Source organism: Xenopus tropicalis, chromosome 3 (assembly GCF_000004195.4).
Source record: "Xenopus tropicalis strain Nigerian chromosome 3, UCB_Xtro_10.0, whole genome shotgun sequence".
NCBI lineage: Eukaryota > Metazoa > Chordata > Amphibia > Anura > Pipidae > Xenopus > Xenopus tropicalis.
This window is the reverse complement of record NC_030679.2, coordinates 107,177,145-107,194,733: the sequence shown is the minus strand read 5'-3', so window position 1 is coordinate 107,194,733 and position 17,589 is coordinate 107,177,145. Positions and strand designations below refer to the sequence as shown.

The 17,589-nt window shown below is 39.3% G+C and overlaps 1 protein-coding gene across 2 annotated transcripts in view; it reads right to left on the bottom strand.

Moving 5' to 3' along the window:
* The window catches only part of map1a (microtubule associated protein 1A), a 74,876-nt gene that overhangs the window by 15,350 nt on the left and 41,937 nt on the right, over window positions 1-17,589 (bottom strand). For both annotated transcript variants that reach the window (XM_004912637.4, XM_002932264.4), the window contains 2 exons: window positions 2,585-2,667; window positions 241-381 (listed from right to left, as the gene is read on the bottom strand). In XM_004912637.4, coding sequence (XP_004912694.3) covers window positions 241-381; window positions 2,585-2,667 — 224 coding nt within the window. The remainder of the gene's footprint in view (window positions 1-240; window positions 382-2,584; window positions 2,668-17,589) is intronic.

Here is a 17,589-nt window from a genome sequence, read left to right as displayed (position 1 = left end):
AGAGGTCCAATAAAACAATTGTAACTTACAGACATATACATACACAATATTCCATCAAAGTATTTTTATTTTTTATAGGAAACTAGCTGTTGTACTTCATATGGGGTTACACTGATTGCTGTAATCCTGCAGCAGCTTGAATGGCAAAGGTTGTCTATCTCTGCCACAGACTAATTACTGAATTGTACCTTAAAAATCTGTGGAATAGGAATATCTATAAATGAATACCATATAACTAACCTCTGGATCGCTGAACACCTCCTCAAATCTCTGGTATGTAAAGGTCTCAGTCTGCAGGATCAAATCACCTTCCTGCTCAGAGCTCTGGCCACTCAGAATAAAAAGCTTGTGTGCAGAGGAGCCTGTTATCAAGGAGCGTACCTAGTAGTAGGGAACAAGACTATTAGCAACACAACAAATTATTAGAAAATTAGTACTATAATGGATAATTATATGCAACAAATCAGTCGCAATCATCAGCAAAAATATACTAAGCTACAGATATTGGCTTCCAGAGGAAGGATACTCTGATTTACACTAATGAAGAGCAGCAACCTCTTTTTATGAAAAAATGATTTTGGAGTTTGTTGAGGTGTTTATGAATTGAGTTAACAAAGGGGCCTCATTTGCAAAGAGTAGGCAAAGTGCATAATTCTACAAATCAATCTGATATTTTCAGTTACATGGCAATTTCAATACATCATAGATGGAAAAATATCAAAAGTGATACTGCCCCTTTAAACAACTGCAGAATGTTGATCTGGCATATTGTGTTCACAAGAAGCCTCATTTATGATTACAGCCCAGTATGCAAAGCACAATCTTTGGATGCAAATTGCCATATTTTAAGAATGCAGCAGTTTTTCCAGAATTTCATAATTATTGGAGCCGTGCACCAAGTTGTGTCTGCCACAGTTGTGTGTAATGCGTGAAAACAAACTCTATTGCACCCAGTAATTTCAAGTGTGCCAGAAATTCCAGCCTTCTGAGCTCCAATAGACATTCTTCTGCACATCAGTGTAGGCTGGGCAGGCATACTGGTGGTTAGAATAAAGTACAGAGAATGTGCTTGGGTGAATATGTAATTTGTGTCCATGTTAGCATGCCGTGCTAAATCTCTCTCTTTGGTGTATTTGTATTTTTATAAATATTGTACTATATTAGAAGGAACTATTCTGCTATTAGGGGTCCTAGGACTGAAAACATAGTTTATAGTAGAATCTGGGTTTTCTGGATAAGAGAAACATGCCTTAGGCTACTAAAAACATGTGGAGGCTATTCATTAGCGTTCTCATTTTCATGGTTTTAGAGTTTTTTTAAACCATGACTTTTTCGCATCATTAATAAATCGAGCGTCCGCAAAATCCAAAAACCTCCAATACCACGAAGCAAAAGAAGATCTTCCCATTGGAAATAGGACAGCTGCCCATCTCCTTCTACATGACGTTGACAGCTTTTAAATGGTGACGTTTTGTATAAGTGGCTTTCGTGGTTTTGATGCTCAATAAATCATGAAAAATCTTTTTCCAACAAAACATTTGACTTTTAGCCCAAAAAACATGAATTGTGACAAACAATCATGTAGCTAAATGTTCAGCAAGCCAAATGTAGTTTATTATTACAGAAGAAATCAGTCAAAAATTGAGAATTGTTGGAATTCCCTTATTTTGGAGCTTTCTTGATCTCGAATTTACGATAAAAGATTCCATATATTTAGGGGCCTATTTATCATACTTTGTAAAACAATTGAAATGCTGAAAAAACAGTGTAAAAAGCTGTGTAAAATAAATGGCGAATTTATCAAGGTGTGTGTGCCCTGTGAAGTGTGGTGTATTTGGTCACCATTTTTTTTATACAGTGTGATAAATATGCGCCTTAGTCATGCAGTAAGCTACAATAAGACCAGCGGACACTACATTCTTATTCCTTATATGTAACAAATACTATACAATTTACTGAACTAAGTACTGAACTAATCCACTTGTGGGCCAAAGTGTTGCATTAAGCATATTTATAGGAGAACTAAAGGTGTCAATAATACACATGTGCCTCCTTTTATAAATAAAGATTTTTTACTTGTATTCTTGTGGCCCTTATGTAGTCATTGAGTGTCGGAGTGGCCAATTTTTGCTGTTGACGTATTACCCCTCTCTGCTGGGGGTCTGAGGCTGGTGCACCTGGAGCACCTTTTTGACTTAGTCAGTGTTCCCTTGTTTGATTTCCTTGTGCCCCTTTCTTTGAATTCAGTGCCAATAATACATATGTGCCTGCCCAGGGCATGCTTAGAAACTGGATCAAACATGGTGGCACAGTGTCCTCAATGAAATTGCAGAATGCTGCTGTGATTTTTATGGAAGATGTGCATTGACCTGGGCCAAAAGTTAAGTGATTTGCCTTACTGGGGTAGCCCACTAGACTAGCATTTAACTTGTACTTCTATTAATTACATCTGGAAGAACTAGATGTATTGAAATCTAAAAAAAAAAAAAAAATGGATGTATTTCCTGGTTTGAGATCTATTTCTTTAGCCCTTAGTGTTGGGATTAATTTAGGGAGGACATAGATGTCAGGAGAATAAATTTACCTCTTGCACAATGCTGTCGGCATTGGGGTTCACCAGTACTACCGTCTCAAGGACATCGCTTCGGTGCTGAAGAGTCCTTTGCCCTGGGGACACATTTGTAGAAAGAAGTCAGGCAAACAACAGGCAAAGCAGCTGAGCATCCTGTTTGCTATGAATTAACCACAGCATGCTTAATAATTATTGTCCTCAGGTATTTATTCATATAGTATTCATACAGTATGCAGATCAAGAATATAGGCATATTGTGTTGCTGGCAGTATCAAAATGAGCCCCAGTTCCAAGATCATTCACACTGCTCCTACTGTAATTCAGATGGTAATGTACGATTTGCACAGGCCTTCACTCAGTAATAACATAACAGCAGTTGCATAACAATAAGACCCACTGCTCCCAAATCATACATATATTTCACTTCCATATTTTCCGCTAAGACTTTCCAGACCTCAGCAGGCTAAGTGGAAAATAAATGGATTGATTGCAATGGATCAGTAAGAGGCTTACTAGACTGTGTTTATAAAGGAGGCAACACACCTAACTGACCAGGACTCCGGCATTCCTCTTGTTTCTGAAGAATGTTGCATTGTGGTTGTTTCACTGTGGCAAGGCATGGGCTTTGGCACTCACGCATGAACCTGCAGAAGGCTTTGTTTTGCATACACTTTGCTCCTCCGTGCCAGTCAAAAATGAGCACCTGCACTTTCTAGGGCATTTGGAGCAACAGTGAAAGAGATGTGGGCAACATGTTGCTCTTGAGCCAATAGTAGGGTATCACTGCTGTAGGGGCAGAAGACTCAGTGACTACTGATTTTGCTGTGCCGCTACAGTTGTCACCAGGCCAGTGGTATAGTTTGAAAACGTTGGGACGCCCCCAGCAAAAAACTTTGGGGGAGGGGGGGGAGTACAACCCTGAAGTCCATGCTAACCTGTCCCCCATGACCACAGTGTTTCCTGTATGGTACATACTCCACTGCACCTGGCTGGTAAAAATTATGCTTGATGCCAATATAATAATTAGGAAAAAAGCTAAATATTTTAGAAGGCTCGTATTTTGTTCTAGAAAAGATTGCAACCCTATGTGGGGCCCATCTTCTTCTATGTCTTAGGCCATAGCACCTCCCTTGCATCTCTGCACTTAGGTTATTTGCACTGGAGTTGGGGGAAGGGGTGGGGGACATCGCTAGTGCAGAGGGTGCAAATCGGAATTTTGGCTCCTTAAGTTACCAGGTGCGGCTTTTTGCCACCCCTGGTCATTTCTGGGGTCCTTCCGCCAAAGGCAAGTCATGGCAGCAGCATCCCTGGATATACCTACAAAACTAGGTAAGTAAAGGCTGAGAAGGAAGGCACAAAAGAGGTTTGTATGAGGTTTGTTTATTAAGAGGCAACAACTGACACACAGGCAAAGCACCTTTGCACCTTCCATTCAACTACTCAGACTGACAGAGTGACAACTGTATAATCAGAGCTTCTGTGTGCTCTGACAGGATGATTCTCATTACTACAAGCTGGTAGCAAGCCCAGAATACATTTAGAATAAATTTATATCACAAATGCAGTTCAAATGAATCTTCATCACCTTCCTATTTCTAATTATATACCCCCTACCATAAATAATATAGGGAATAAGGCCCATTGTAAAATATATTAAAAGTCAAAGAGGTGTTTAATGTAATATATATAAAAGTCCAGTCATAAAAACACCCATTAAATCAGTTGGTACTACTAGAAAGTCACAACTCAATGCAGATGTGCATTGAAACTGTGAATTTGTAACTATTTAAATAAAATTCTCCTGTAAGCCTAAAAAGGTGGAAACAGTACCCCCAGCATTAAATGGTACGTTAACTCCCAGTATTAAATAGTACTCTTACCATTTATCAAGCTTGGGAAAATTTGAACCTGGGCAGTAACCCAGGAAAACCTGATTACTTAATTGTTCTACCTTTAGCTGGCTCGAAAAAATTAATCACTGATGGGTTTCTATGCGCTTTGATACATGGAGCTTTTGTTGTGGCCACTATAAACTCACTAATTTGCTGCAAGTCATGTAAGTGCATGCTGGGCCCCCTCAAGAATTTTTCGCTGGGCAAACAAGCAAATGGGTGGCAAAGTTTGAAGTTGCCAGCTAGAGCTGAACTACCATACGGGACAGCCCCTTTGTACTCTGAGCCCCCCCGCCCCTGCAGGGTCTGCTTCTATGGTACATACAACACTGACTAAATGGCACATTAGCACCCATCATTACATGGTACAGTGAAGAACAGCAAGGAAGTGGCCTAAATTATTAGATTGGACACACAGCATTGCATTGCACCATGATAGCCAGTAAATGGCACACAGAAACTCAGCATTAAATGGCTCACTGACCCACCAGCATTGAAGGAAAAAGTGAGGCGCATCCAATGGAACACTGACACCCCACATCAAACTGCAAACACTGAACCAGAGCATTACACTTCAGCAGATCTCTGTTACTGAGGCCCAGGCTATCACATCACCACTGTTTGTCTGCAGATACTGCAATGCAGCTTATAATGCTACTCCCAGAGTTACAAGAGCTGGACATGGCTGGTTCTTCAAGAGCCTCCTCTTTGCACTCCCACCCCACGAGTCCCAAGGGTGCAGAATTTATAACTGAATAATTCCAAGATGAACATATGACCTTTATTACATATAGAGATTCTGTGAAATTCTACTACACACAGGCAAGTATAACCTTTAAGAGAGCTGACTGGTCCAAAGAGACAGTTCATTTTTAACACTATCTGTCCTTGGAAATACTGATACTCCATTCCCCTTTAATTTCAGTGACTACTTACACTGGATCCAGTAGTAACAATTATTGAAGCTTTGAACAATTTATGCAATTTGCCTAGTTTAATGGTTTCCTCTAGATGGTACACAGGATTGCATTCTACTACCTAACAAATAATTTAGAGCTAGTATGGATTAGTGAGTACAATGTGTTGTGAAGCACATGCTGCCATTTTTAGTACAGCAAAAACATGCAAAAACACAGACATACTGCATAAAAAGGGTCAGTTTGCAAAACAGGAATATTTTCAGCCAGAAAACATATTAGCATTCATTCCAGTGGCTTCTTCAGCTCAACTGAGTTGTAGGAAATTCCACAATTTAAACGCTTAAGCATAACACAATCACCATTATATTACTCTCCATAATTTCACAATTAATACTGAGGCAGGTGTGAATGTATCTGAATTATTTGACTAAAAGTGCATAGGAAATATTAGAAATGCGCTGTATGTGGCCAATAGGTAGTGTTAATGCCTCCTTCCCCTTTAAAGATGGTCTTTCCATACTGACTGTTGTATGCCCTCTTTCAAGTCAGTTGTGTTCTTGTCCAAATGTGTACCTTGCTGTCATCAAAGTAGAGTCTATTGTCCTCTAGGCATAAATTCACTACTGAGATTGTGGAGTTAGTTCTCCCAGACAGTTGTGGTTGTTTCATCTTTTAGCAATTCCCTGTCTGGGTAGCTACAGGCATTTAAAGCTCCACTAGGATGTTTATAATCCTTGTCCTTACACTCAGTCCAACAATATCAGGCACATTTTTGTCTTTTATACATGAGTCCATAAAAGAGTTTTGTGGTCATTGGTGGGGGTAATCAAACAGTGCCAACTATAAGCCACATTCAGTGACCTCATGTAACACCTGCCTCAATGATTTGTATGATGTAGTAATTGCATTATTGTGATTTCATTTGCACCTCCAGTCATATAACTTATTATTAACATCTGCCTCAATAGACCCACAGTGATTGGATTATGGAGACTGGATTGCCCTTTACTGAGTAAGAATGGTCTCCCATTCACCTGAATGGGAAATGCTGAACATAACATGTATGAACAATTTTCTTCCTGGAAAAAAAAATTCTGAGTCAAGTGAATAAAAGGTAATGAGTGGGGATTTTCAATTGGCTATAAAACACCAGAATAAAAAAGCTTAGGTGTGACATTAGATTTAGCTTAGCTTTTATGCTTCAGAGCGGGGCCTGCATCATGCATGTGAGCAAAATGCAATTTCAAATGCAATCACTATGTTGCTATGTTCCCTCAATTGTTTTTTCCCATAATTCTTATTAGGGTTGTCTCCTTTCCTAGTTATTCTTGCCGGCCAGATTTAAGCACATTTTATATTCTTATATTTAAAAGAAGTTAAAATGTCAGGGGGTGGGGCAGTGACTCAATGTAGACAGGGATTGGGCATGTTTTGCTTGATTTATCAGGTTAGGTAGAGCTGCCATCCATTGCGGCACATTGGAAGCTTGCGTTAGGACAGAATTAGGGCAGGTATGGGGTAGAAGGATGGGGAAATTACAAGTTAAAGGAACAGTAACACCAAAAAATTAAAGAGTTTTAAAGTAAATGAAATATAATGTACTGTTGCCCTGCACTGGTAAAAGTTGTGTGTTTGCTACAGTAATTCTACTATAGGTTATATATAATAAGCTGGTGTAGCCCCAGGGGCAGCCATTCAAGCTGGGAAAAAGGAGAAAAGGCACAGGTTACATAGCAGATAACGGATAAACTCTGTAGAATACAATAGTGTTTTATCGGTTATCTGCTAAGTGCCTGTGCCTTTTCTCCTTTGAATGGCTGCCCCCATGGCTACACAGCTGCATTCTTGATATAAACCATAGTAGTGTTTCAGAGGCAAACACACCAGTTGTACCAGTGCAGGGCAACAGTACATTATATTGGAATTTCTTTTATGCACTTGAAATTTTTGGTGTTACTGTTCCTTTAAACAGCAAGTATATACTAGCCCCAGCTGAAGGTGGTTATTTTCTGGCTAAGCAAGGCAATGTAAAGTTTAAATGCTGAGGATGTTCCTACCTAAACTGAGGAAGGCACTGGGATGAATGGTATAACTTTTTCAATATTACTCAGAAAGAACAGCAAGATACAACAGTATCACTATTACCGCCTGGATGAATGAGAATCATATGCATTTGTTATTAAAGTATATAAAATGTGTTTATATCATCCCAGCCTATAATGAATTTCTCCAGACTGTCCTTTTAAAACTTGGTATTTGCTGTCTTTTCCTACCTGTCAGAACCAATTCTATGGGAGTCTTTACACTTTATATATTTTCATCAAGATATTAGCATTACTTGCCTTACACTATTTGGAAGTCATTTGTATACGGATATCAGTAAATGTGACTTTGCCGCTGAGATGAAAATGATGCTTTTGATGCTTAAAAGATGCATAAAGAAGCATAAGAATTATTTCCCCATAAAAATGTAGAGGAATAAGATGTGATGAAGCATAATTTAACTTTTAGCCAAAGAGGCACAATGAAGACAACCTTTTGTGCTTAATGAAGTGAGCAGAGTTGTTTCTGGGCATGGTATAATTCAGGGGTCCCCAACCTTTCCTACTTGTGAGCCACAGTCAAATGTAAAAAAGACTTGGAGAGAAACAAGAGCATCAAAAACGTTCATGGAGGTGCCAAATAAGGGCTAAGATTGGCTATTAGGCAGCCTCTATGCACACTATTTTGGACTCTAATTGGATGAGAGGGAGAGCAAAAAAATAGCCCAAACCTTCATTTAGGAATGGCATATTTCCATGTGAAGCCTTATTGGACAGGCCAAGTGTAATTAAATCTATTTTAACTCTATAGCAGCATTTGACTTTAGTAGCACAGCAGCAGTTGTCCCTGATGGTTCTTTTATTGTATTTTAGTCAGATACATACATTTTAATATATCTGCCACTAAATGAGTTTCTTGGGGCATCTCACAATAACAGCCTCTTACGGCTTCCCCAGAAACTGCCTCAGACATTAAATTATTCAATTACCATGCTCCTTGTTCTTATTACATAGCATTGTAACTCACAGTTTGTATAGATGCTATTTCATATACTGTAAACAAGGTCTGTTCAATTAAAAGTCAGACACAACTCATTATTTTCTCATTGATTAATTATTCAATAAAAACCTGAAACTTGCGTCCAATTTGCCAAAATGAACACAACTAAATGTGTGCTTCATCATAAATCAGTTGCAATTGCAGCAAAAGAGAAGCAGAAATCAGAGCTTAATGGTAAATCCACAACCAAAATAAAAGAGTTAACACTCTTCCTGAGTTGAAACATAAATACAATTGTTAGTGAAGAACCTTTTCCTATTAAGAACCACAGAAAAAAATATTTTATGAAGAGTGTAAAGCTGTGTATGCTTACAATAATACAGTCCACCATTATACAGATGCAGCCAAGTTCCTTTACTATGTTGTCACATAATTGGGCAGATTTATCAAAATGTGAGATTAGAGCTCACCGAAGAAAAAATCACCTACTTTCTATTAATTTCCATGGGATTTTTGAAGTGTATTTATCAAATCTATGGGGTTTTCTATTGTGTTTTGCTGGCAAGGCTTTGCACTCTAGCACTGTCTAGAGGCAGGATTTAACACACAAAAAAATGGTGTGTGGACATGGTGAGACAAAATGTGAAAATTTGCTGGCTGCATCTGTATATACAATGGTGGGTTAAATCCAACATTTCCTATAGGAAAGTATTTGTACTTCATGTGCACTTTTTTCAAAAACTATGTACTGAGTACATAAGGGAATATTTACTAGTGAAAGCAGATCAATTCTTTCAGATTCTTTTCAGAAATTCCTCGAATCAGTGATCTTATATTGAGGCAGACAAATGGGCAGATGCTCCCCAGTTTGGTAGAAATCACTTAAACACTGTAAGCAAAGCACCAGTGTGGTTCCCTATTCATTCTTTATTAAAATGAGACAAATATATACTAGCAAATATACATCTGGATATGGAACAGAATGCTTTATTGTGCCTACTTTGTCAATTAGCAAATACCACATACCCAACAGATGAGAAAGAAGGATATGCAAGAAAGCCCCATGAAAAGTGTCATTTTGTGACCATGAAGGGAATGAATATTGTGTTTATATCAGGGCATACACATTAATGTCCAATATGACTTGCTATCTCTGGGGAGAGTGTACAAGGAAAACACCATTCCTGAAGCTCCCAAAGCTGGAACACAGTGCATAAATGGAGCTAATTGGCCGAGGGGGCTGATGTCATGCACAATGTTCCCACTAAACCTAATTCATTTGGAAATCAGCTCTGCCTCATGAAAGCATAGACATGCAAATACTATTGGGGGCTAAATCCCTTTCAGACTCTCTCACCATAGCCCCTTCTGTGCCTGATCAGTGCACCACAGAGATGTGAATCCTAGAAAATAAATCTATATGCATTTAACCCATATATAGGTATTGTCCTGAAAGCTAACAGTGCCCGGTAAAGACATTTTTTCAGATGAGGATTTATACTATTATTCTTTATTGGGTAAAGCAAGAGCCTTTACATAAAGATTGTAAGACTATTGATTATAATACCAAACCTACATACAGTATGTCAGAATTTTATCACTGGGAGCATTGCTTCATTGGTGTCATTTTATGCAGCACCCCCTAATGTAAATAAACCTAATTTAGGGTTTGGGTGCAGGAAGGAGTACCTATAAATATAAAGATTTTTTAGGATTTGGCTCATATCGCCATAATAAAAGGCATAGAATAGATTGTAGATTCTGGATATAATATGTTTCTTTTTCCATTAGCCTTTCCATTTTATAATATGAGGCAAATCTAGCATTCTGCTATTTAATATTAGCGGCTATATTCATTTGAATAAAATACAAGCACAATTACAAATTGAAGATGCACTCAAAATGTTAAATGCAATGAACTGGGTTTTATGGTACAAGAATATCTCAGTTAATTAACCTACTGACTGACACTGAGTTGGATGCAGGGTAATCTGATTTAAAAAGATGATAAAGCTTAAATGCACATTGCTCAAATAGGGAAAAGCTCAATGAACACAAATAGGAAGTTATATGTTTCTACAGGCTGCTTGCATTCAAGTGAGAAACAGAATTACTCCTCCATCTGTAAATGATGATAATATTAGATTATATGCATGTTACTACTAATGTTGAGGCTCAAAACCAGCAGTTGTCTCCTCTGTACTAAAATGGTTATCGTGCATGCCCTGCAGAGCTCAATGTTATATTCTCAAATTTGACTTATTCTAGCTTTGTAGGGCTTTCTTCTAGTGATTGCTTGGGTTCTATGTCTCCTGGGGCTGTCATGTGACCACCGCTAGTACAGATGTTGGGTTCCATTTCTGCTTCACAGATCAGCTGTCTGGAGGGCTCCCTGGGGCAAGGTTCATTTCCATAAAGAGACTTTTGATTACTGAAAGCTAGCGCACAAGGGATCATTTTAACATGCCTGAAGTCAAAGAAAATCTCTACTCTATTTCTACCTGCTAATAAACACCACACACCATTCTCTGCTGTGCACCTACACTTTTATAAAATGAGGTCTTTTCCTGTGTATTATCCTAAATGTAACCCATAATCATGCATGGCCAGTGAACCTAAGTCCCTTCTTCTTTTTTGCCAGTAACAGTAGCAACAGAGCAGGGTTTGAATATGTTTTTGCCCAGGCCTAAACCTGAAATGTTTTAAGACACTCAGCAATCAGGTCTCACCTACTTGAAGCATCGCTGCAAAAATGAACAACAAACACTACAGTTACAAACGTTTTTTTCCAGAAAAACACTACCTGCCTGAATACATAATGCCAGTAGTAATATTTGGTGGTGACTGTTTTCCATTGTTTGGGCAAGGGCCCCTGTTCCAGTGAAAGCATACCTTAAAGAGACGCTGACACCAGAAATTACACCTTTTTTTTAATGTTTTGATTTTTGCATTTTTAAACATACAGAAAAAAAGCAAAAACATACAAACATGTAAAACTAATAAACAGCATGTGGTTTTACATCATGTTGTCCTGAGTTTTGTTTATACAAGATAGCATATGCAATAACATTTGCGTTTGATCTAGTCTGGGTTAGTGGTCCTGGTGATGGGGGTGTCTCCTGGAGCTTAGAGGGAGGGGAAGGGGGGGGGGGACAGTTTAGCTAGTAGCATCAATCCAGGTCCTTCAGACATTTTGATACTTCTGAGGACACCCCCTGGCAGTGTACGTGAGTTGGAACAGGGGGAGTAGCATTCTGATGGGATTTAGCCATCTATCTATTGTGGGAGGGGATTGGGCCATCCAGTGTAGCAGTATACATTTTCGATGTATAGAACAGTAGGTTTCGAAAGAGAATTCTCATGTGGGCTGTTGGGATAAGGTCATCGACCACTCCCATTAAGCAAACCTTGGGTGTTAGGAGGTTTGGGAGGGAGGTTTTCCCATTACTTGTCCCTAGTAGGATTGGACGATACACCAAAGAAGGTGTATATAGTTTGCCTCTGGGGAATTGCATTTGGGGCACTGGGATGATTCACGCCTGTTAATGCGATACAGTCTCAGGGGGGTTAAGTTAAGTTTGTGTATGATCTTAAAGTCCCTGTGCCACATTGTATAAGCTGTACCAAATGGGCACTTAACTGTTGATAGGAGGAGCTCATTTATTGTTGTAGTAAGTTTTTTAGTTGAAGGGCTTTGGAGGGTTAGTTCTAGTTTGGATGTGGTCAGGCTTGGTGCAGTTTCCATAAAATGTCATAGTTGGAGATAGGAGTACCATGCAAGTGTTACTTAGGTTTGTAAGTGCTTGAATTGATCTCTTGATGCTAAGGTGCCTCCTGTTAGTATGTCACCCAATGTGCAAATTCCCCAGGTGGACCAGACTCTGTATGATGATATTTGCTTGAAATGGGGTAGGTGGGAGTTAGCCCAGAGTGGTAGTCCAGTGGAGAGGAGAGGGGGTTTTAGGGGGCAGAGTTTAGTGCAGCGAGCCAAGCTTTGTATGGCGTGGGCATAATTGGGTGGGTCATATGAATATCTGCTAGTTTGCGGAATGGTATAAATGTTAGTGACTCTGTGGAGCTCGCTATTGTGGCTTGGAGAGGGAAGTTGGGATTCGAGGGGTCTGGGTTAAGCCCCCATTGGATGTAATATATTTGTGATGCAAGGTAGTATAGGTACCAATGTGGGAGGCCCAGACTACCCTCAGTAACTGGTGCCCTGAGTTTGGCTCTGGCAAATCTGGGTGTTTTACTTGCCTATAAGAATGTTGTTTGTGTAGCGTCAAGGGTGGCAAATAACTGTTTGGGGACTGTGGTTGGGGAATTGTGGAAAATGTAAAGGAATTTGGGGAGGAAAATCATTTTTATCAAGTTTATGTGAGGGGTAGGTTAGCCCATATCGATAGTTTTGAGGATAGGGTCTAGGTTGTTCAGGAGAAACTGTTTGGAGGGAGTCCCCTGGGTTGTTAAGGTAAAGCAAAACATTGTCTGCATAAAGAGATATGCACTCCTCCACTCCTTATTTTGATAGCCAGAGGTTTTATGGCCAGGGCGAACAGTAGTGGCAAAAGGGGGCAGCCTTGTTGCGTGCCTCTAGATAGGCTGAATTCTGGCGACATGTGGCCATTGATTCTGACTTTTGCTGTTGGTGATTGGTAAAGTAGCTTCACCCATTGAATAAACTGTTCGCCCAGGCCATATTCCCATATTCCCCTAAGGTTTCCCAGAGGTATGGCCACATAAGTCGAAAGCCTTTGCCGCATCCAAAGAGACCACGATACGTGAGCCCTTGTTTAAGTGGTCTGCAAACAACCTGCATATTTATGTTTATGGACCTGTTCGGCATGAATCCAGTTTTGTCTGGGTCAATTAACTCCTCAATTATTAGCTTGACCCTATTGGATAGAATAATTAAACCTTTTTTTACAACTATCATAACATTGCCTTTGCATGATATTTATAATTTTGCTCAAGTATTTGCTCAATGCTTTTACATTCCCTATCTGATCCCCCATGTTCCTCTATGAGGGGGTGCCATATTTGTGCAGCAGGAGACCGTTAGCATTAGAAGCTATAACTGACAGGTTGAGAAGGGACAGTCAGGTTGGCAAAACAGTCAGTATTAGGAACCTCAAGTAATAATTACTTAGAATAGCAGCCTTATCCATGAAAAATGCTTAGCATGACCTATTGGTAACTTCTAATGTACATTCATATTTTGAATAGTAGTTTTTAGTGTCAATATAACTTTAAGGCTACATAATTACATTCTTGACAATTCTGTGCCTCCCAATTTGTGGCAACAATTTGGGGAAGACTCATCCTCATCCTTGATCAGCACAATAATCCTCCATGCTATGGGTTTGCAGAGATGGGAGTGGAGAACCTGACTGGCCTGGAAATAGCCCCAACCTCAACCCAACTGAACATGTGGGGATGAATTGGTTCATCTGCAAGCCAGGCATAATCCTCAACATAATTTTTTATCAATACTCTTGTAGCTGAAATGGAATCAAATCCCACCAACATTGTTCCAAAATCAGGAGGACATTTTTCCCAGAATGGTAGAGGTTGCAACAAAGGGAGGGCTACCTTCATAGGCAGATGAAGATGTTGGGTGCTGGATACTTTTGGGTATAACATGTATAGGGTTATGTATTATTTCATTGCAGTTGGGCAATCAGTAATCTTAAGACTTACCAAACCTGCAAGAATTGATCTGTAGATAGGAAAATAAATAGATAGATAGACAAAAAAACTAACAAGCTATAAGCTATATTGATAGATTATACATGGAGAGTAAAGTAAATGGCATTTGTAGCATTATCTTCACCCCATATTATTGTGAGTGAATAAACACCCAGCGTGATCCCAGTGGCTTCTACTATTGACTTGAATACAGACCTTCTGTGACAAGTTTCCTGTCAAAGAATGTACATTTGAGTGGTTTGGGGCTGGAAAACCCATACTAAATCTCTATGACATGTCATGCATGTATTACATGTACTTGTATATGAAGTACATGTAATGGAGGCCCAACATGCAGCCCTCCACAGTGAGCATAACCAAAATCCCAGACCCCAAAAGACTTTGGTTGGGGGAATAATGGGAGTTATAGATCAGCAAAATCTGAATATCAGGCTCACGCAGATACATCTGCAAAAAAAACAGTGCCTTATAATGTAGAGAGTTACATGCAACAAGGCAACGTGTACGTTTTCTTACAAAAAACTGCACCTACATTATATACTTATAGTATAATGATAATTCAGAAACTGCACTATGTGTGCCAGGGAAGAAAGTGATTCTAAGAATCATAGGTCAGTTCTTTGTTGCTATTAATATGAAATGGTAATACATTTGCTAGGGTATAATACGTTTAGAATTGGGTTCTTTTCCTCTCAATTTTATTGGAATGATGTAGGTGAGGGTAAATAGGGCTCTGTTCCAATTTTGAAGATGGGTGGGTCTTCCCAATAGTTTCTCCAGCCACTGAAATAACCAGCCAATGACAGCGAAACCATCAACACTGCTACGCTGAGCACTTTGTCATTGCCATCAGCTGCCATAGGCACACATGTTGATGTATATTCAAAGTGCTTATTATCTAGACACATATGTATTAATTTGCCAACAGGCTGATGGGGGTGCACAATACAGACTTGCTGCCAGAACCCTTCGAAGGGAACACAGGGGCTGCAACTATTGTCACAATTACTGGGGAGATAAGAATGTATTTAACAAGCTGAGATGAGGTGCATTTTGTTAGAACAGGGTTTGCTTTTATTATAGAGACGATCATTTGCTCTGCAGCTCCTGGTTCCCTCTGCAGCCTTTGCCGCAGTGTGAGTGTGTGTGTGTGTCAGGACCGGCCCCTCCCAAGCCAACAATATCGTATGGTGATGAATGGTTATGTGCGACTACTCTATATGCCATCCAATGTCCACTGCTCGCTGCTCATTTCTCTACAATTACTGACACAGTCAGCCTCTCCCTGTTACCCTCCCCCATCACTTCATTAAAAGGACTTTTGTTAGAGTATCCTATACAATTCAGATTCCCACAACCATGGCTGTCATTCACTGGATGGGATCTTAATGCTCTGACGGAACCATGAAAATATAGACTACTTCCAAAATAGTGTCAACTGCTGGATTTTGTCTAACTACAACTCCCAGAATCCCTTGAGACTTGCATCGCAATAACACAGGGTGGTCTTTACTGTGATAACCCTGTTGAATTGAAAAGTAACTCATGTTATAATACAATTTTTAATAGAGTTGCGGCTGCACCAGACAGTCTGTACCCCCCCCCCCCAAAAGGACAACTATGGAAGTAAATCCTTGTAGAACCCTTTATAAACTATAAATTGGGGGCAATGAAAGTCTCACCTGGTAATATTTAATTTTTCAAGTCTCTAGGATAAATACCATATATCTACCATAAGGATTACTTTGCAGGTTTCTACATTAAGTACTTTATAGATATTTATTATAGGATTATGTGCCTTACATGTGTTTCATAATATGCATAAATTAAATAATATCAAACACATGAGATGAGTTGTTAAACAGATATTGTGGCTAGCAATAAAAAGCCAATTTGTACTTCTTCACATAAAAGAACAACTGGCCCATCCAGTCTGCCCATTTAGCCCTTCTCTGACAGAGGGGGATGCTCCCTTAAAGATGTGTTTGTGGGTAGCAGCTACCTCCAGCCTCAAAAGTTTTCTGGTCGCTTCTGTCTAGATATTGGTCCTGGACATATCTGAGCTACATACATGTAGACTGCACAAGCTGCCATGCTACGTACAACACAGATGTACCTAAGGCCTTACTGTATAAAGTCGAAGTCATCTGCCAGTGCTAGGGTGGTATTCTATTTAATTAGCCCCTTTATAGAAAGCAGTGCAGTCTTTCATTACTTTTCTACATTATCACAATCTAACCATTCTCTTCAGAAAAAACAATCTCTCCTTGCTCAATTAACTCCTTTTCTGTATTCTATATTCTCTGTTCTCGATCCCAATGTATTTTATTTATGTACTGATCATTTTAAATAAACTAAAAAATTGTAGGAAACCTTGACATTCAGATAATCAGACAACATTGCATAATAGAGATTGCGATTATGATGCCTCTAGGAACTGTATGAAGAAGAATGGAATCACTGGCAAAGCATCAGATACGTAAGCCAACTCTCTAATGATAGTGACAAAGAGAGTCCAACAGCTCACACTTGGCAAATCTCCAATTGCGTGCAATCATTTATCCTTGGTCTTTTTTATTAACAAAGTGGTATAAACATGCATTCACGGAAATAAACCCAGAACAGTGCATGTGCAATCACAGCCAAATCAGAATGTGGCTTAAAAATAAGTATTTTTCAGAACAGCAACAACTTCTTGGCCCTATATAAATAAATGATGATGATGTATCTTGGCCCTCCAGCTGCCATGATCAATCCCTAGAATTCCCACCTTGATGATGTTGGCTAGCAATGTTGCCTGAGAATGCTGGCTAGAAGCTTATGGCCATTTGCACTCTTGTTGAATTAGCTTTAAAACCTGAAAATCAGAAAATTTCCTCAAACTGGTACATTTTGCCAACATCACAAATCAAAGATAAGAGCTTTAAAATACATTTTTAATGTATTTCTGGCATTTCAAGTACACAGAGGCCCAAAGAGCCCCCTCAGGCCCAATAAATAGTGACTGCCTATGGCATCTTACAGCAGCCCCTCCGGCTTTTGCCAGAAGTGACAGATTGCCGGCCTGACCACAATGGTAATTTTAATTTTTAAGATCATAAGTGAGAAAATACTTTGCTTAATATACATATAAACACTAGTATACAGTAAACGAATAACGTAATAACCAATTTTAGTGTAATGAGCTTTAAAATGATGTTTTTAATTGTCACATATATTTAGATGCACCTAACTAAGGAGTCAGTTCTCACTGCATTCTACATAAAGAGGCTGAACATTAGCAGCTGTAGAGCAGGGCTGTTCAAATAAATGGCCAGCCATATGTCACTAAGGATGATGGGAGCTGTAGGAGAGCAACATCTACTGGGCTGCAGTTTGCCAATGTCTTCTTGTAGGTGTCTAATATAGGTTACATCTCCATCCATATTATTAAGCACTGTTAAAGGTTTAGTAATGG